The following is a 19,970-nucleotide window of genomic DNA, read 5'->3' as shown; positions in this document are numbered from 1 at the left end:
ATTATTATTTATTAGTAGTAATGATGATGATAATGAGACTGAATTAAATCACTGATAACCAAAATATCTGTGGAGAACACAATTGTAGCTTTTTTCCATAACTGTTGCAAAAACATTTGAGAGAGACATTAATATGAATTAATTCTTTTATTTGACACAGGTCATATTCAGCCAACATTACTGAAGTGAAATTATTGGCTTGAAGACACAAAATATTAGGGCGATTGATTCCCTTACTGAGCAGTTATTGATTCATTACTCATTTATTAGACACTTTTTTTCCAAAGTGGCTTACATGGCAGGTTTGTAATTGTAACCATTTACCGTTTTTACAGAAGGGAAATTCTTTGTGGAATTGTGTAAAATCTGCAGATTTGTAATAAACATTTATTAATTTAACTGATGCTTTTCTCCAAAGCAACTTGCTATTATTTACCCATTTATACAGCTGGGTAATTTACTGGAGCAATTTAGAGTAAGTGTTGTGCCCAAGGCTACTACAGCTGGAGGTGGGATTTGAACCCGTGACCTTTGGGTCCAAAGACAACAGCTCTAAGCACCACACTGCCAGCTGTCTCTAATAAAGTGCATCAGGGAAAGTGTGACTGTGGTGCTCACGGTCCTTTAGGTATTGATGGTTGTTGTTCTAATGGTCTTCGTGAGCAAGCAGGAAACGGTCACAGTGGTCAAAGTCCTAGAGCAGTTGAGGGGACAGGGTCCCCGACCGCATGTTCACTACTGACCTTGATGGTTCTTAACTGCTGCTTTACCTTGACAGTGTGTGTTACCCTCGCACCCAGAAGAGGGTAGTGACCAGTTACATGTCCTCTGTTACTTGTATTAAAGTGAATTTTGATTTTTATCGTTTAAATATTTTTAACTTCTTAAAAGTGTAAACCATCAGTACCACCTCCAGAGTGTCAGGTGACGACATCTATGGATTTCATTGGCCATTTTTCGCCGTCAGTTTCCTTTCAGCCAATCACGTCGCACTTGCTGGGAACCTTTTATAACACCACCTCCACTGACAACCTACTTCATTCTCATACAGAGGCCTGTCCTGGAAGTACAGTAGCAGGGTGCACAGAGTATGGTGCACCCCGGACCGAACGCGAGTCCATCACACGGTACGCACACACTATGTGCCATTGAGAGTGTCCAGTTCCCCTTAACCATGCCTTTGGACTGTGGGGGGGGGGACAACGAACTCAAATAGGGGAGAACATGCCATCTCACCAGGGACTGAGCCAGACTGGACCCCCAGCCAATCATATGGATGCTCACTGAGGGTAGCTGTGCTGTAGAGATCTTCACACAAGCTGTGCTCTATCACTCTTAACTACTTGGCTTAAACGTCCTCATTTTGTTTGGTCTGGAGCCCCCCCCTTGACTTCATTCCCATGGCAACCCCTCTTTATTTTCCTCAGGATAGAGATGACAAGCAACCCAGTGTTGGTGTCAATGTCCTATACAGGGAAGAGCAGCCGAGCCCAGAGCAGGGAGGACAAGAAGGTCCCTGATCGGGACGAAAGGGCGAGCGGGACAGCTGCTGGACGGGACGTGGGGACGGGACGTGAGCCTTGCAGCTCATATAAAGGAGCGCTTGTACAGTATTGGTGTGCAGAAACACAGTAATGTCATTCAGCCGCTGTATGATCTCTGTGTGGCGTGTGGAGACGGACCCCCGATGGCGAGGCCTGCTCCGGGTTCCAGGATCCACGGCTGTAATTGCTACGCGTTTGGGAAGGGTCCTTTTCTTCATGTGTCTCTCACTGGGTTTTCTTATTTTGCTGGAGGTGACATCGTAGTCGACAGCATCGTCATCGGGAGCGGCCGTTTTGTTTAATATGTAAAAACGCTTCCTGTCGGGTTGCGTGCGCGTAGGCTTCCTGCGTAACTCGTGTGTGTGTGTTCTGATGCTTTTGTAGGTCAGTCGTTATGAGCGCGTGCCAATAAGGCAAAAAATAATACTCAGTACGCTGTGTGTGTGTGTGTGTGTGTGAGATTTTTTTAATTAAATTATTGCTATTATTGTTAAAGAAGCAGAGGTGTTGGATAACCAAAGAAGCACTGGCCTTGCTATCCATTTGGGTCTTGGGTGGGAAATGTTATGAGCTCTACCGCCCCCTTGTGTCGAGAATGTGCTACAGTACAAGCTCAAGTGATTCTCTCTCTCTCACTCACACACACACACACACACACACACACACACACACACAGGCTGAAACCGCTTGACCCAAGCAGGGTCACTGTGAACCGAGCCTAACCCAGCAACACAGGGCATAAGGCTGAACGGGGAGGGGACACACCCAGGACGGGACGCCAGTCCATTGCAAGGCACCCCAAGCTGGACTTGAACCCCAGACCCACCGGAGAGCAGGACTCGGTCAAACTCCCAAGTGATTCCCAGTGTTTTGCTTTTTTTTTTTTTTTTTTTAATTTAAAACAAAATTTGGAAGTATTTATTTACAGTTACATGAGTTCAACACTTGGATGTCTGTCACTTTCTTTAAAGAACCAGTCCTGTGTTGATCAGCGGTGTTGTCCTGACCAGGTCACAAGTGAAACGCAGTCGCTCTCACTAAAATACCTCATTGTCACTGTTTTCCACGGACATCTCAGGCAAACATTAATTTTTCTTTCATTTATGTCAGTGGAGCCTCGCATGAGACTTGTACTTGTGATGACATCCTTGTCCGCACCCCGTGTGCTCATTATCTCTGATTCAGAGGGGAAAGAGACTTTGTGTAGTTAGTTTTTTTTTTTTTTTTTTTTTTCTTTTGGATTTGCCATTAGTGCGTATTTATAATTGGAAAAAAAAAAATCTGTGCTTAGGAATCCTTAATAGCATCCCCCCCCCTCCCCCCCACTCCTCGAATACAGTTTTGTAGGAATGTTGAGTAACATTCAGTCCCGAAAACATCAAACTGCCTTATTTGATCATTCGCTTTTAACGCTCACACTCCTCGCCGTCGTCTTGGAAGCGTGTGAAGCGCAGTGGTGCCGGGCGGCGCCGCCTCCACTCCCTTTAATTTATTTTTAAATATTTTCACTTTTCTAAAGTTTTTTTTTTTTTTTTTTTTTTTTTTTTTTTTTTTAAATTAAAATTATTTTATTTACTGTACATTTGTTTTAATTATTTAAGTTTAAGAGTTTTTTTTTTCCTCCTCCATACCAGCTCAAGTGTCTGTTATTGTGCATCACTTCACACGCTACCTGTGTGTGTGTGTGTGTGTGTGTGTGTGTGTGTGTTTTGCGTGTGTGCATGCACTCACGCAGGGACATGCTCATCACGGACCTGGACGCCACCATGACCTACCTGGAGCTGTGCGAGGCCGTGCGGGACATGTGCAGCTTGCACCCGGAGCAGCCCATCACCCTCAAGTGGATCGACGATGAAGGTACAGTGCTGTACATGGCTTCACACGCCACGGTTCCGTTCCGGTGCCATCGGGTTCGAGTTCAAACGCCGGATGGAGTTGGAAGCCCACGCCGTGGGCCACGGGTGCTGCGTATTTGAAGTCAGCCTGAGGGAGCGGCACATGTCTCGCGTGTGCTGAGGGTCACGGGAGGAGACGTACAGGGAAGGGGGGGAAGTTGGTTCAAATAAAAATGACAATAATTAAATCATATCAAGCAGGTATAACAGGACCTGGGCTGTTCAGACGTGGGTTCGAATCTGGTTCGTTTTGTGTGTAGGTCGCATGTTCTCTCCACGTTTGTGTTGCTTTCCTCCAGGTGCTCTGGTTTCCTCCCACAGTCCAAAGATGTGCTTCAGGGGAATCGGACACTCCGAACGGCCCACTTTGTGCTTGCGTGGGTGTTACATTGCCTTGTTCTGCTGTGTAGACCACGTAGCCTACCTCACGCCTTATGTTTCCAGGATAGGCTCCGGACCACCGCGACCCCGACTTCGACAAGCACTTATTGGAAATGAGTGAATGAATGACTGAATCATTGAACAGAAATTCAGTTTGGATGTTTTTAACCTCCCTGCCGCAACACTTTGTTTCTTTCATGTTTCCGCTTCACCTGCTGCCTTTATGAAGTTTAACCTCCTCTTGTGAATAACTGATGAGCTTTATCACTGTGAGGACACAGTGGTCGGCCCCGGGTGCGAGGAGCCGGCCTGTCGCCGTAACGGCCCCCGCACGGCATGGGAAGCATCTCGCCCACAGCAAACTGCTCCCGCGGGACCCTCTCAGTCGTGCTGCGCCCTCACGCTCCGGCCCCCCCGGGTGCTTAGTGGGGTTTGAAAGTCGGAAAAGGGAGAAGTCTTTAAAATTTTAATCTGAGCCGAAAGCCTTTAAAAGGGGATCAGGCGGGTTCCTCCGTGTGTCTCTGATTTAAAGGAGCCCTCAGAACATCTCTCGTTAAAAAGAAAAAGCTTCTAGGCACTGCAGGCGTGGTCTTTGCCAGCCGCCGTTCAATTTTCAGTGTAAAACGGTGTAATGAAGCAGCGCGTTGGGGTCGGGATGCGGTCGAAGACACCGTCGGTCATCGATTGGCTGAGCTCGAAATGCAGCTGACCAATCATGTTGTCTGTCTCCCTCCTGTCCCAGGGGACCCCTGTACCATCTCGTCCCAGATGGAGTTGGAGGAGGCCTTCCGCCTCTACAGCCGCAACCGCAACTCGGGACTCCTCCTCCACGGTACGCTGTTCTTACACTGTTTTACACCTCACATTTGTGCACAGTTATACAGCTGTGTGACTTCACTGAAGCCCTTTGCGATTTTTCCTGAACCTCATGGGCCAGCGGGTGGCGTAGTGGTTAGAGTGGTCGCCTTCCGGCCGTCGGAGCCACGTTTGAATCCCCGCGGTAGTACTCGGTACCCATGAGCTGGGTACTTACCCTGGTTTGATACAGTGAAAATGACCCAGCCGTTTAAGTGGGTCTTTCTGGAGAAAGGCATCATCTGAAGGAATAAATAACAATAATGCTGCTCTTCTTCTATGATTTGCCAGCTTACATTTCAATGCTTTTATTTAAGTACCTTAAGGGTTCAGCAGCCGGGATGTTGCTGGGACACGGTCCACTTGACCACTCCGGCTCCTTAACTACTAAGCTGTCCTTCACGTCTTCCATTTAATCAACTTCGGTTCGGTCGTGGTGCAGCAGGTGGCGTAGTGGATGGAGTCCCTCCTGGCTGAAACTGGGTTCAAATCCCTGCTGCTGTAGTACAGGAGGTAGGAACGAGCAGCGTCGTTACCGATGCCCCGTTACTGAGCCGTGATTTCATGTCTTTGTTGCAGTTTTTCCCAGCATTCCGGAGAAGCCCGGCATGCCGTGCCCAGGAGAGGACAGTGAGTACAGTATTTTAAACAATTCACCTTCATGCCTTCGCGCACAATGTTGCTGCAGGTCACAGGTGCGCAGCAGCTGCGCAGATAGCATCCCTCGCCGCAGGTCAGGTCAGCGGTGCGCAGCAACTGCGTTCCATTCACTTGCGACCCACTTTGCCGATCTGCACAGAGGCCAGCGCGTGTCACGTAAACCGCGGTGAAGCGAGGGGTGCGGTACATTGACGCGAAGCCTACTGCGCGCACACGTCTGACGGCCCGCAGGAGCGCTGTAGGCGCTGTAAATCGCAGACCGCAGAGCACTCGGTGTACGTTAGTGTTAATGACGGGCCGTTTAGCCGCCGCCCTCGGGCTGCCGGTCGCCGAGGATCGGCGACTGCGACGGTCACTCAGACTCGTGGGAACGGCGCTCCGAGGGAAATGCGATGGCCCAGTTAACGAAGCCGTTACCGCTGGTGTGTGTGAGCGCGCACATTGTGATAATATTGGCTACAGCTGGAATGATATTGCAGCTCTTGGGCGATTAAAATCTCATATCGCCACGTGGTCGTTCTCCTTTATCGTGTGCGGTATTTAAGCGATCGCGCAGGTGCTTTTCAAAGTGTTGTTGCCGTGTGTTCGTGCATTCGCTGGGTGTAGAGTGGAGTGCCTGGAGAGGTCACCGAAAGGCAGGAGCACAATGTGTCACTTCTGGGGTTGGGGTTGGGGTCGGGGGTGGGGTTAGCCGTGAGACTGAAACGTATTCCTTCTTGGGGTGATATTTAGTTGTGGCGGGTCTGGGGTTCAAGTCCCGCTTGGGGTGCCCCGCTTGGGGTGCCCCGCGAGTGATTGGCATCCCATCCTGGGTGTGTCCCCTCCTCCCCTCCAGCCTTGTGCCCTGTGTTGCCGGGTTAGGCTTCGGTTCGCCGCGACCGCGCTCGGGACGAGCGGTTGTTGACAATGGATGGCTGGTTGGTTGGGGTGATGTTTAATCTGGGCTCTGCTGCCCCCCCCCCCTTGGCAGAGCGCCCCCTGCTGGCCGAACGCACCTGCTGTGCTGGTCAGCTGGGGGTCCGGCTCACCCGCTGTGCGGTCGCTCCGCTGACCCTCCTCGACCGCTCGCTCTCTTCACCGCTCTCCTTTCGCCCTTTAATCTGCTCATTTGGTCTTGGGTTCTCTAGTTTGCTCCTTTAATCTACTCTGAGGCTACGGTCGCGCTCGTTGCAGCCGTTTCGGAGAGTTATCGCCCTGCGGGCCTCCTCCAAGATAAGGCGTCCCAGCCGCTCGTTCCCCCGGGAAGGAGATTTAATTTGGATTATTTTGCTCCCTGTTACCGCTGAATTTCCACATTTCAGAGCTCATTTTTTGCCTTTGGGCCGGAATATGGAGATGTACTTTACCTTGTTTAGCCACCTCACAGCTCCTGGGTTCTGAGTTTGAGTCCAGCTCAGTCTGTGTGAAGTATGCATGTTCTCCCCATGTCTCTGTGGGTTCCCTTGGGTGCTCTGGTTTCCTCCCACACTTTAAAGACATGTGTTTCAGGTGAATTGGTGACTCTAAATTACCTGTTGTGTGTATCTAAGTGGCTGAATGTGTGTGTGTGTGTGTGTGTGTGTGTGTGTGTGTGTGTGTGTGTGTGTGTGTGTGTGTCCAGGGTGACTCTGGGCCACTACAACCAAGCAGTTTATGACAGTGGGTGGACATTACCCTATTTTACCAATGCAGTGCCCCACAGTGACCCCTCACCTCCGAATGAACTTCAATCCCAGGTAACATGCAGACGTTTATAATTGGAATTAAACACAAAAGCTCAATAGTGATGGTTTGCAGAGGTGTTCAGTTTCCCGTAACTTGCTTTCGGAAATTAGTATTTATGCAGCTTCGTTATAACTCATCTACCTTCAGTGATAATCTCAATATTTTGCCACTTTTGAGAGTGATTAATTAGATGTTTTATGGAGTGCCACACCTGCACTTGTTAGATGCGAGAAATTTATCTCTTCATCTTCCATCAACAGCGGAGAAACTCTAATTTTAAGGGGGCATCGGGATGAACCCCCCGAAGAACGTCTTAAATGGGTCGGTGGAGAGGCGCGGTGCGGCAGCGTGCTCAAACGGGCTGGGGACAAACCGTGATTAAATTGCAGAGACTTATGGCCATTGAGTTGAATTTTTGTTGATGCTCTTGTGCTTCTGCTGCTGATGTCGGTGTTTTGCTGTAAAGCGTGGGAAGCTGACGCTGCGTTCGTACGCTGCTAGTTAATTGTTTACACGTTGTCACGGCGATCACGTTCCCTTCAACTTCTGCCGGGCTCAACGCTGAATGGGCGGGGCCAATCGGCGACCCATCCTCGTTGATGGCTCGTCGTCCGCCCCCGGACTCGGTGGCACGGATGTGGCTCTCGGGCCTGGCTGGACCGCTGGTTTCCGTGGATCTTAACTCGCTGCGTTTTGCAAAGAAAACATCCGTAGCCTGAGTGTGGGACGTCATCTGAACTTTGTTAAAGTCAGGTCTAATCACAGTTAAAATTATAGTCAAGGTTAATTATACTTTGTGTGCATTTGTGATGCTACAGTGCCACTGACCTGCATGCAGGCCTTTTTTTTTTAAAATTTATTTATTTATTTATTTTACATTTACATACTCATTTGTCTGACACTTTTCTCCAAAACAGCTCAATATTAAAATACTGAAGAATGATTCAGATAATTAAGAATTATTTACCCCCTTATAGAACCAGGTAACTTACTGGAGCAATTTAGTGCATGTATGTTGCTCAAGGGTCCCGCAGCGAGAGGCGATATTCGAACCTGCGACCTTTGGGTCCGAAGGCAATGGCTCAAACCTCGGTGCTATCAGATGCCCTAGGTTTTTAACCGAACATTAAATAACAGACCGCATCACAACGAAGCAACGGAACTGGTGTAGTGACAAAAGATCAAATACTATACGTTCAGATCCATAAATGCAACACCGGGGTGAAGGTTTAAAGTTGACGGTATTTACCTGGATGTCCGTGTAGCGCTACCTAGGAAGTTCCGAAACGATGACCAGAATTTCCAAAATTTCGCTCAAGACACTGGCTGGATGTGAATTTTTCTAGCGGAAGAAATTTAGACGCTTGAGTCCAACGCGTATTTATAGTGGAAGCTGCTTTTCTCGACCTTAACAATAAAATATTTTCTCGGCGCAAATGCAGACGTAATCGGCCTGCTTCGCGTATCTGCTGCGCCTCTTTTTATCGATGCAGTTTTGGAGATTTGTTAGCCAGAAAAAAAGTGCTTGCTCCCAATTTAAGCTGTGTAAAAGCAATCTGTAAAAGATTAGGCCTGTTAGAGCGAACAAGGAAAGGGAAATCTCATTAAATATGAAATAGGAGAAAGCATCGGTTACACTGCGGTGTCTATCGGTGCGTGTTTTTATTTGTAGGAAACAGCTTCCATTAGACCTGTTTATAAATCCTAGTGTTCTTTCATAGCCACTTTTTTTTTTTTTTTTTCTCTCCCCCCTCTTCTTCCAAGCCTGCTGCGGCTTCATAAATAGACGGTGCGGCAAAACGACCTTGTTATCTACAGCGAGCGTAATGAGAGCGCCTCATCTCTCATATCGCGGTCTGGTAGCTACGCAACTCCAGTTCGGCATCTCCTCTATTACCGTCTGAGCTTCGAACAGTACTTTAGTTTACTAATATTTTGAAGTTATGGTTTTTTATATATATATGTATGCATGAATGTGTGTGTGTGTGTGTGTGTGTGTGTGTGTGTGTATATATATATATATATTATATATATATATACACACACACACATTACATATTACATGTGTATATATATATATATGTAAAGAATCCAGAAAATTCCAGGAACAACATCTGAAGTCTCTGTCCAGAAGAGTGGAGTCCTAGGAACAGCTAAGATACTGCGCAAAACCCTCAAACTCCTGGTAGAGGACCTGAGCTTGAGGAAGACACACACACACCACTGAACGTTGGGATGAGAGGGAGATAGATGTATATATTATATATTTTTTTAGCAGTGTGGTGAAAGGCAGTGTGGCGCTGTTCTGTTTGAATGGTTAGTACACTTTGTCTCGTTCGAGCAGAAGAATGTTTTATTCTCATTTTCGGTCACCGTTGCTCAGCTCTGTATGTGATGGACAACTCAAGCAGGGGGGAAAAGCTGCTTTCCCCCCCCTCCCAATAAAGCTGTGAATTTACGGTATGTCTTTGCCACTTGGTTATAGCGGGAACCCATGAGTCGCAGCTCTCCGACGGAGTTCCGGTGCCCTCGAACGCGGCGCTCTTCCATCGATTGTGCGGCTGCTCCGCTGGGGGCCGGAGGACGCCGACCACGCCGGTCCGTTTTCCCGGAGCGCGAAGTGGTTCTTCGTCATATCGAGCATCCCGCTGCGTGCTCCTCGGGCCCCCGAGTCGCTCACCTGCGGCTCTCGTAGAGATTTAACTAAAACCGCATCGTTCTGATGTCTCTTCACTCATTCGTTTGCATTCGCATTTGCTTTCGCTTTTCTCTCTGTTGGAGGCTTTGTCTCCAAGCGGGCCGCAGTTTATCTCTGAAGACGAGACGAATGAAGCGCTGAGAAAGTCTCGACGGAAGAAGAAGCCTTTGGCGCGCGGCTGCTTCATTACTCGGGAGTTTGGTCTCGGCTGTAATTTCAAATTTTAAGAAATAGAAGCCGCATGATCTCAGAACTTCTGAACTTTGTTTACTGGAAGTTATTTGACACCGGCGCACGGATGGGAACGCGGACACATTATTGCAGGGAGAGCGGCCGGACTGCCAAAACTCCATAATAAACGCGAGCAAGCTACAGCAGGCGGTAGAGTGGTCAGTGTCATTACCTGGCAGTGTGCTCACCTTGAACTGATGCAGTGAAAAATAATCCAGAAATACAGTATATAATGGACAGTTTTTTTTAATATAATAAACGCCTTGGACAAAGAGCTCGGATAATAATAAAAAACACAACTCGTAAACTACACTTATTACTGCTACGACCTTTTTGGGCAGTCGTTGCAGGAATGGTCAAAAATTGACATGCGGAAATGTTGTATTACTTGCACGGATTCCGAAATGCAGTGCTGCTGGTGCAGGTTTGGCAGAGAGCTGGTAAATTCGTCTGTTAAGTTTTAGTGGCGAACGCTGAACGCAGCAGTGAAATAGTAAAACGATATGTTCGATTTTCAAATTTACAGCAGTATCTGTGACATTTAGATAAAATAGAGTATGTAGACAATGGTGCAGCAATGTAAAAACAGTATGTGACAGTGAAGGTGTCTTGATCCTACACTTAGATGCATTAGAACAGTTGCTTTTCTCACTGCTGGGGGGGCAGCAAGTTTAAATGACCAGTGTGACAAGTTGCGACAAAGAAATGAAGAATCGCACTTTTCATAGATTTTGCGAAACGGAACAACACATACGATAGAGTTATAACTCATTTTGAAACGATGGCACCGTAATAACGAAAAAGAGAAGTGCCGGCATGGCGTATTGCTGCAAAATACCTGATTTGATGTGAGAGATGTATTCGCTATAACACTATTTCAGGGAAGATTAAACATAATGGCAGCTTCAGTACGAATCTGGTGAGGGTTTTGTAATAAAAGTTTCAAGATTATTCAAGCGAAGATGTATTTTGATTAACAAAGTATTTATGCACGTTCATTGAATAACCGTGTTCACGTGAATGAAGTAGATGGGCATCTTTCTACATCGTGAGCCATTTCCCAAACTAACTGGAGGAACGTCAGGGTGGAAATAGCTGTGAAATGCGTGCTAATAATGCTTTAATGGCCCATTGGATATTACATCTAATACATTTGCGTAAATATTTCTGCGTCATCAACCGCCCAATTCAGCATTGTAATTAGTTATTGAGCGTAAAGCTTTGTGGTGTTCTGCTTTCTTTGGGGAACAAAGCAAATTTTAGCTCCGGTGTCTCGCGGGAAATAAACATTTTGGGGCGTTGGGTGATGGGCTGAGGGCGAATTATACAAGCCGTGCGGCCCGAAAAAGAACCAAAGTCATCTCGATTCTCGAAGGATGGAAAGTTTTGTGTTCATTTTTGAATTGTGGGAATCGGATTTATAAAAAGAAACCTTCGTCTGAATTGAGTTTGAGCTTTTTGAGCCTTATGTTGCCAGTTTCTAAGCGTCGTCGTACTTGCGTTGAAAAGGTGCGTGTTCGTCTTTTCCAGGCTTGTTGGGGTGCGTTATTCATTATTTTTTCTTTCAACCAGGTCTTCTTTGAAACAGAACCATGTGGCCAATGAGCGTGTATTGTGTAGATCGCACAGCCCACAGCAGCTGATTACTCGGAGTACTAAGGGCTCCGTGTCGGAAGTCGTGGGATGTACGAGTGGGTAGTACTTCCATTCGGCCTCTGCTGCGCGCCCTTCGTTACCGCTCGGGGTGGAGATGGACGCAAACCTGTTTAAATTACCGAGAAAGCAACATCCGCACTCCAGGAGAAGAAAACGTTAATGATGAAAATGTGCGGTTTGTACAGAACACCTTTGCAAACAACAGACATCAATTAGCTCTGATGACGAGAGAACCTCGAGAGTTAGGGGCCAGACATCGTACACATTCATCTGCTGCCGGAGCCTGTTTCTTGAACTGCTTGTTATATTTTTTTCAAAAATACTTTTCAGTTCTTCTTTTAAATGCCTGAGAGGGTGGATTATGAAAATTCTATATTTGTGCCCTTAGTAATATCAGTGTATTTCTTGCAGACGAAGTTAGTTTTCAGACAGTGTTGAGCAGGTTTTTTTTTTTTTTTTTTTTTTTTTTCTTGGATTGACCGCATGATTGATGTTACCTTGGACTAACTTTAGCCACAGGAAAGACAGTGGCCACTTTGCCCTTGAACGACTCGAATATCATTGCCTCTAAAAGTCATTAATAATTCATGCGGTTGCTGGCATCTTCCTGAGTCGTCTCACTTGCTCTCAAAATCAGTTGATGAAGAGTATTTACTCGTATTTTTCAATGACGGTGACACTTCCGTCGATGCCAAGTGTGAAATGGCATCGTAGCGGATGTTTCCATAAAATGTGTTTTTTTTTTTTTTTTTTTTGCTGTTTTGGAGGTTAAGGATTTTTGGTCATAAAGAAATCATTTCCAGGCTGAGCTTGTCTTGTTTCGCCCTCCTGTTTTACACTTGGTTGCCAGGCGCTCCAAGGACACGCCCGAGCGCTTTTATCACGACCCTGTCAAAACGGGTTCTGTCGTCCGACGCCGCAAGCAGTGACCTCCCAACGATGTGCACAAGAGTGTAGATTGTAGAGCAGCGCGACCGCAAAGCCCTTTCCATCTCGGCAGGGAGAGCACTGTCTCATAATTGCAAGGTGATAGTTGTATACATCTGTGTAAAATATAGAATGTATAGAACACTTGTGGAAATGTGGCTGTGTACAAAGTTTTAAGGTAGCAGACATTTTTGTCCAAAGTGACTTCCAATGAACTCTATGTAGTGTTATGAGCCCACACACCTTATTCACCGCGGTGATTTACACTGCTAGATACACTCCTTACACTGGGTCACTCATCCATACATCAGTGGAACACACACACTTTCTCTGTTACTCACACACTACGGGGGAACCTGAACAGCTTGTCTTTGGAGGGTGGGAGGAAACCAGAGCACCCCGAGGAAACCCACGCAAACGCAAGGAGAACATGCGAACTCCACACAGACTGAGCGAGGATCGAACCCATGTCCTCTCGCACCACCCAGGCGCAGCTGTCTAGCGCTCCGATTAGAACCGTTCCTTTGCAATTAAAGGTATGGGGTTCAAATCCCCTCTCCTGGTCTTCTTATACCCTTGATCTAGGTCCTTACCCTGAATTAATACAGTGAAGATTACCCTTCTGTTTGAATGGTTAAATCATTGAAAGTAGCTTAATGTGGAAACATTTTGAGTCACGGTGTCAGTTAAGTAAATCAGTAATGATGATAATACCATGAATGCAGTAACCCGAATCTTTAGCTTATACTAGGGAAAGTCAAAGTATATTTACAATAATTCTTTAACTTTAAGAACATTATTACAGATACTTTTTGACTTAACCTCATAGTCTAAATCTGATAATGCTAAGCTGGGCACATTTATTTTTAAATTATTATTTTATCCATGTGTTTGAACATGTCACTGAAAGGTATTTAAAAAAAAAAAAAAAAAAAAATCTCCCGCTGTCTTGTCTTTTAACTCGTATCAAGTGCTGGCTGTTGAAAACACCTTCTGTAAACTAGAGAGGTGATGAGGGGAAACACCTCAATTAAATATTTTCGGCAGAAATATAAGTACTTAAATTAGATAAACTACAATAATAGAAAATTTTATAGCATGTATAGAGATATCTTTTTTTTTTATTTTTTTTTTTAATTAAACCCTGAGAAAAAATACTTCTGAACTCACCTTTTAAGTGTCTGGCTTGTTATTTTACTAAAGCATAGAGCTGTGAACCAGGTTACTCCTCTAAATAATGGAGTCTCTGTTTCCCTTACAGTTTATTTTTAGCCCAGTACTGACTGGTGAGCAGAGAGGGTGAGGATAAATTCATTATTTCCACTAAAAAACAAATTGACGCCGAGGCCGTGGGCGACTTCCGGAGCTGCGGGCAGAACGGGGCCGATGTTCGGAAAAGCGATTCCACGCCTGCAGCCTTGCGGTGAACGCGGAAGCGGCCCGGCGCTGCCACGCGTGCCGACCGAAACGCAACGCGCGTTCTAATGCAAACGTATTGATCCGTTTGACCTTTTCGTGCCGTTCTCTGCTGTAGGATTCATCGGGAGGACCACGGGGGGGGGGGGGGTGGGTCCGTTCCTGCCGCGTGCATCCGTGCGTTCGGTTGATTAAGACCCAGGATGCCGTCATTAGAAGCGTGTCGATAGAAAGAGAAGCGAGAAAATACCGTAAGCGCCGGTACTCTGGTGCGTGCTGTCAACCCGGGGCGTTTGCCTCCCGTCGGCCCCTCCCTGGGGCAGCGTGAGAGCAAACGGTGTTGTTTTAATGCCCCGCCCCGCGGCATCCGGTCACTGCTGTTTCACCGACGGCGTGCGGAACGCATTAATGTTCTCCGCTGAGCTCTCCTGGTAAACGGTGCCTTGATTGTTTAACAGGCCTGGCTGCGGGGGTGTGCTCCGTAGGAGCGTCGGGGGGCCAGCCTGCTCGAGGTGTCATGAACGCGCCGCTAGCATCCAGCTACGATGCCTGTGGGACCGGCCTGGAAAACCGGTAATCTCACCGTCTCTTCCGACGCCGGTCTTTCCCTTCTCCGCTCCTAAGGGAGTCTGCGGGGTGGGGGTCCGGGGGGTGCGGCGTAAGCCGCCGGGCAGGGGCGCCCTGGACCCGTTCCCTCCGAACGGTACTGCGTCGCCGATCGCGGTGCGAGCGAGCGACGTTGGCTTGCTGCGCTCTGCCTGCTTAGCCCTGACCGCGGTCCTCTGGGGATGTTGGAAGCTCTGGTGTCCAGCCGCCGGGAGGGGGGATGTCTGCGTGGGGAGGCCGCCGCGCTCTCGGGAGAGCTGCTGCACTTAAACCATACGTATGCCTCGTAATTGGCACGGTCTGGCTTGAAAATGTGGTTTTCGCTTAATACTGCTTCAGATGTTATCGATTTACTAATGTCGGTGGGTTTCTATGGCGACAGCGTAGCGATGGACCCCTAGATATGCTGGGGGTGTAAGGTGGTCTTTTCTGCATTGGGAATTGGTTGCCTTCGGGGATGTGGAGAGTCTGCCTCATGCCTCTGACACTGAGTGACTCTGTGTGTGTGTGTGTGTGTGTGTGTGTGTGTGTGGATGAAACACAGGCCTTGATCATCACTTGCAGGATGCTGAGCTGCCATGTCAACATATCTGCGTTCCCATGGTGACACTGCAGCAGCCTTCGCCACTTCAAGATCATACCCTGGAAAACTTTTTTTTTTTTAAAAAATATTCTTTTTATAAATATATTTAAGGCACATCCCGAAAAAAGACATTTTCTTTGCAGGGTTTTATTTTAATGCTGAGCTCCGACTCCGTGCGTAAACGGCACGCGTTATGTCTCGTTGTACCTGTAGCCGATGATTCCGAAAATATTTTTGGGGGAATGTGGCTCATTGTTCGTGCTGAGCCTCGCAAATTATTGTGCATTTTCACTGTACGTCCTCCATCACAAATAGTTTCTTTAAATTACTTCCTGGCGAAATTCCTGGAGGGAACATTTTGCTGGACAATCTCATTTTATGACAGTTGAGTGTAAACATTATACATGTATTTTTGAATGTCATATGTTTACACTTTCATGTTTTTTTCTTAAATATGTTAATTCCCTGATGGACCTGTTTTTTTTTTTTTTTTTTTCTTCCCCCCTCCCTTCATTCCCCCCCAGCCTATACAGACGTCGCCCTGTTATGCTGCACCCAGTGAGCTGTGCAGGGTGGGAAACATTAGTCAGAAAGGCCCAGTTTGAGATGTAATTATGTCCCTTTTCAGGGCGGGACGTCATACGTTTCCTGGCATGCGCCCTTCGGGGGGGGGCGGGGGGTCGGAAACACTGCAGTGTCTTGCCGTGTGACGCCGCCAATAGGAAGTCCAGCGGTGCGCCTGGTTCCATTTTTGGACTCGTATCTGATCGGAGTAGTGATGCAGTCTCTTGAACGACATCATTTTATTTCCTCGGGCACTTATTTTAGCCTCTATAGTAGAAGCTTGAATTGAGAACGAAAACCTTACTGTGACCTTTGACTATGTGGTATCAGTGGATGATGATGATGATGATGATTATTAATAATAATAACTTAGATTTGGTGAAGAGAATCAACTAAATGACTGACTTGTATTGTTAGGTCTGTATAATATACTGCTTATAATGATTTACCTATTTAAACAGCAGGGTAATTTTTACTGCATCAGTTCAGGGGAAGTACCTCGATCAAGTATGTTGCAGCAGGACTGGTGATTCGAACCCAGGTCCGTTCTTTGAAAGGTAAAGCTCTAACCATTACACCGCCTACCTCTACGTCCTTTTTTCTGTCGCACCAGTGTAGTTGGTCTGTTGGTTGCTGGTCTGACCCACTGGTGAGGAATGGGGTAATGACCATGGTATTTCACCCTGGAGAGATCCTGTTAGTAACTGTGTTGTTTTCTGCAGAGGTCACTTCCCCCACCACCGCCCCCCTCCAGTCTCCAGCTGCGACGACACACACCTGTACCGCTGCCGCTCGGGGCTATGATGCCGTTAGGCTCTAAGACACGGCTGTTGCGTAATTTGCTCAGCAGACACTTTTGGTTTGATATTTTTTTACTATGTTTTACATGTCCTGCTCGTGCCAGGCATACGGACAGGAGCATTCGCAGGGGAAATTCCCACCCCCCCTCTCAAGGGTTCAGGTCATTTGCATATAGGTGCAATAATGTGGGGAAAAAGCAGGTCTCCAACTAGTAATTTTCTTCTTAATTTGTTAATATTTATACCCTGATTTATTGAATTTATTGACTTTTATTTAGCCAACTCTTTTTTTTCTCCAAAGCCAATTCCAGTGTTAAGCCGCTTAGTGATTTACCCATTGATACACTTGGGTAAGTACCTTGATCAAGGGTACTGCAGCAGGAGGTGGGTTTGGAACCTGGGTTTTTTGTTTGCAGAGATTACTTTAGGAACTACGCCACCTGCCGTCGCCTTAATGTGTCGAAGCAGCCTGACGGAACTGGATTATAATGGCAGCTGATTGTTCTAGCCCAGGCTGTAACTGTTATGGGGTTAAGGTTAGGGTTTAGGGTTCGAGTGTTCAGGGTTCAGGGGGGTGCGGTGGCGCAGTGGGTTGGACCGGGTCCTGCTCTCGGGTGGGTCTGGGGTTCGAGTCCCGCTGGGGGTGCCTTGCGACGGACTGGCGTCCCGTCCTGGGTGTGTCCCCTCCCCCTCTGGCCATATGCCCTGTGTTACCGGGTTGGCTCCGGTTCCCCGCGACCCTGTATGGGACGGGCGGTTCTGAAAGTGTGTGTGTGTGTGTGTGTGTGTGTGTTCAGGGTTCAGGGTTCAGGGCCTTCCTGACTGCTGCTGCTGCTGCTTCTTTCTCAGTGACTGATTTTATGTGTCTCTTTTTTTTTTTATTTCCTTGATCTGTTCACGTGTTCTATGTATATTATTTTAGCTTTCAGTTTTTAATCAGATGACATAAAATCGTTTCATGTGGCAGTCAGATATTTATGTTTATGAAAAAGGAGAGGTCCTGTTTTTGAAATTTGGAAGCAAAGTCTGAGGGGGGGGTTCCTATGTGTTCATTAATATAAGCGCTCAGCGCGAGATGCTTTCCTTTGCCTTGGCGGGGCCTGCGCGTGAAAGTGCCACACCGCAAGATCACGCCCCCCCTCCCCCCCCCCGACCCCATCTGTCCGGTTGTCTTCGGCGTGTGCCGCGAGCTCCCGCGGGAGGCCGCCGCTGTGCCGGTGCCTGGCCGCGCGAGGCGGGGATGTCACGAGGGGGGAGGGAGGGGGGCCGCCAGGAAATATCCTCTGTAACGGTGCCGCGCTGCCTCCCATTGTCCCGCCGCCGCGTGCCCTCACTCGCGAGGCGTGAAAAAAATAAAAACATGAATAAACGCCGGGGTGGGGGTGCAGAGACACAGTGGGACACGAGCGATCCGAATTAAAGGAATAACACACGGGGGGGGGGACATAAAGGCAACCCTCGAGCAGGGAGAGAGAGAAATAAATATATAAATAAGCGAGGGCGCGCGCGGGGGGTGCGCGAGGCGGAGTGCCGGAGAGCAGGGGGATGTGCGTCTCCGAAGCGGCGCGAGCGCGTGTCGTGTGTGTGTGTGTGTGTGCGCGCGCGCGCGCGCCGCGCGGGATGATGTGCTGAAGGAGGCAGGAAGCGGGGCGGAGGAGCGCCAGTGAACCGGTGAGTGACCGCGGTTCTCTGCGTCTCTCTCATTTATTTATTTAATTAAGGCTGGGCTCCGTCATCCGCAGCGTTCTGACGAGGTGTGTCCGCAGCCCCCGTTGGCGGAGGTGTGCGTGTCTGTATGGGTGTTTGGGTGTGTATGTGTGTCTCTGTGTGTGTGCGCGCGCGCGTGTGCTCGCGCGCGGTGTCTCCGGTCTGGAGGATGTTTCGCTCGAACCCGGATCCCTTCGCATCCCCGACCGCGTTGTAGATTTGTGTCCCGTCTGGTGCTGTTTGTCGCCGATCGGCCCAGACGCGTCCGCGCTGCCGCGCGCTCCTTTCCAAAAAAAGGCAGACGCGGGGGGGGGGAGGCAGCGATCCGAGCGCGGTTACTAGTGCGCGCGCTGCGCAGCCCACCTTGCCGTCACGAGCACAGCGCCAGGCTCGTCCCCGTTTCCCTCCTCCGAGCCGCGGGCACGACGGCGGCGCGGCTCCGCGACGCTCGCGCTGGCTCCCACGAGGGCGGACAGGATGCACCCGAAAAAGAGCGACGGTACGTGGTGTGCGGCGGTTGCACGAGCGGGCCGGCTGTCCTGGGTCGCAGCGGGCAGCCCCTCATTCCCGAATGCGTTTGTGTTCCTTGTTACTGTTAGTATTATTTCTGTTGTTATGCATTAAAATGCATCGTTGTTCCGTTTGTCCTGCGCGGGAGCGCCTTATCCGCCGGGACTCAGTCTGGTTTGCTTAACCTGACGTTGCGGTGCCGAACCGAGCCGTGCCGTGCCGTGCCATGCCATGCCTTAGGGGTTGGTTTGGCGCGGGGGGGGGGTTATATTTTATCGCATCTGCATGCTTATTGTCCCCCCGAGGGCCCCGCTAAGCGCGAGCCCGGCCGCTCATCGTGACTCCGTGTGTCCCCGAGCTGCGCGCGCACCGGCAGCGCCGGGAAGCGCTTCGGTCGCGCGCAGATGCGCTGCTGGCACGAGGAGAGCCTTTGAACGCGAGTCGCCCGGGAGGGCGATCCGCTGGACAAAGGGGAAACTGTCCGCTGCCGCGCAGAAAGAAGGAGCCTCTGTGGGGGGTGGGGGTCCCTTCTCGTGCCTCGCGGTGCGGTGCGGTGGCTGCTGCTCGAGCCCGGTGTTACTGCGGTCCGCGCGCTGACGGAGGGTGGAGAAGCGCACGGCTCGAGACGTCACACGTCATCATCACAGGTGAACCCCACGGATCGGGCTGCACGTGACGTGGGGACCCGGTTCAGCATCACCCGGGTGGTCCGCATCGAAGGTCAGCGGTGTCCACGGTGCAGGTGAACCCCACGGTCGATGACACCCCTCGATGTCATAGATGAACGTGACCGGGTCATCGTCGCACCCCAGCCTCGTAGGCCAGCGCCGCACAGTGACCCCACAGCCTGGGCCCTGCGGTCAAGTGGAGCAGGACCGCATCCGCGGTTCGGTACAATTGCTCTGAACCCCACCGATTAGAGAGTGCTGGGGTGCGAACGGGTTGGGGGGCATGGTTGTCCACTGTGCGTTTCTGGTCCAGCACCCTTGACTTGCGCTGAGGGAGCAGTGGAGGTGGTGTGGCACCCTGTGTGTCCGAAGAGGTTGGGTGTGGAAATTGCACTACCGAGGCAAGGCATTTCCGCAAAATAAAGTTTGCAAAATGTTAACTGATTGCAAATAGGGAGGCCAGTGGTTAGAGCTGTCAAGCTGCAGTCTGAAGGTTATTAGTTTCAGTCCCACTCCTGTTGTTGTAACCTTGAGCAAGATACTTCGCCTGAATTGATAGAGTGAA

General features: G+C 49.0%; 1 protein-coding gene across 3 annotated transcripts in view; it reads left to right on the top strand.

Moving 5' to 3' along the window:
- Nucleotides 1–19,970, top strand: part of prkcz (protein kinase C, zeta) — a 121,117-nt gene that overhangs the window by 11,050 nt on the left and 90,097 nt on the right. Inside the window, exons 2-4 of one of the 3 annotated variants that reach the window (XM_018736585.2) lie at nucleotides 3,280–3,401; nucleotides 4,563–4,652; nucleotides 5,255–5,305. In XM_018736585.2, coding sequence (XP_018592101.1) covers nucleotides 3,280–3,401; nucleotides 4,563–4,652; nucleotides 5,255–5,305 — 263 coding nt within the window. Of the gene's footprint in view, nucleotides 1–3,279; nucleotides 3,402–4,562; nucleotides 4,653–5,254; nucleotides 5,306–14,382; nucleotides 14,541–18,382; nucleotides 18,727–19,970 lie in introns of those variants that run through there. The other 2 variants (XM_018736586.2, XM_018736589.2) reach the window with 2 other exon arrangements.

The sequence above is a fragment of the Scleropages formosus genome, chromosome 2 (genome assembly GCF_900964775.1).
Source record: "Scleropages formosus chromosome 2, fSclFor1.1, whole genome shotgun sequence".
In the NCBI taxonomy this organism is placed as follows: Eukaryota; Metazoa; Chordata; class Actinopteri; order Osteoglossiformes; family Osteoglossidae; genus Scleropages; species Scleropages formosus.
The sequence above is the reverse complement of the archived record's forward strand: the minus strand, read 5'-3'. Positions and strand labels throughout refer to the sequence as shown.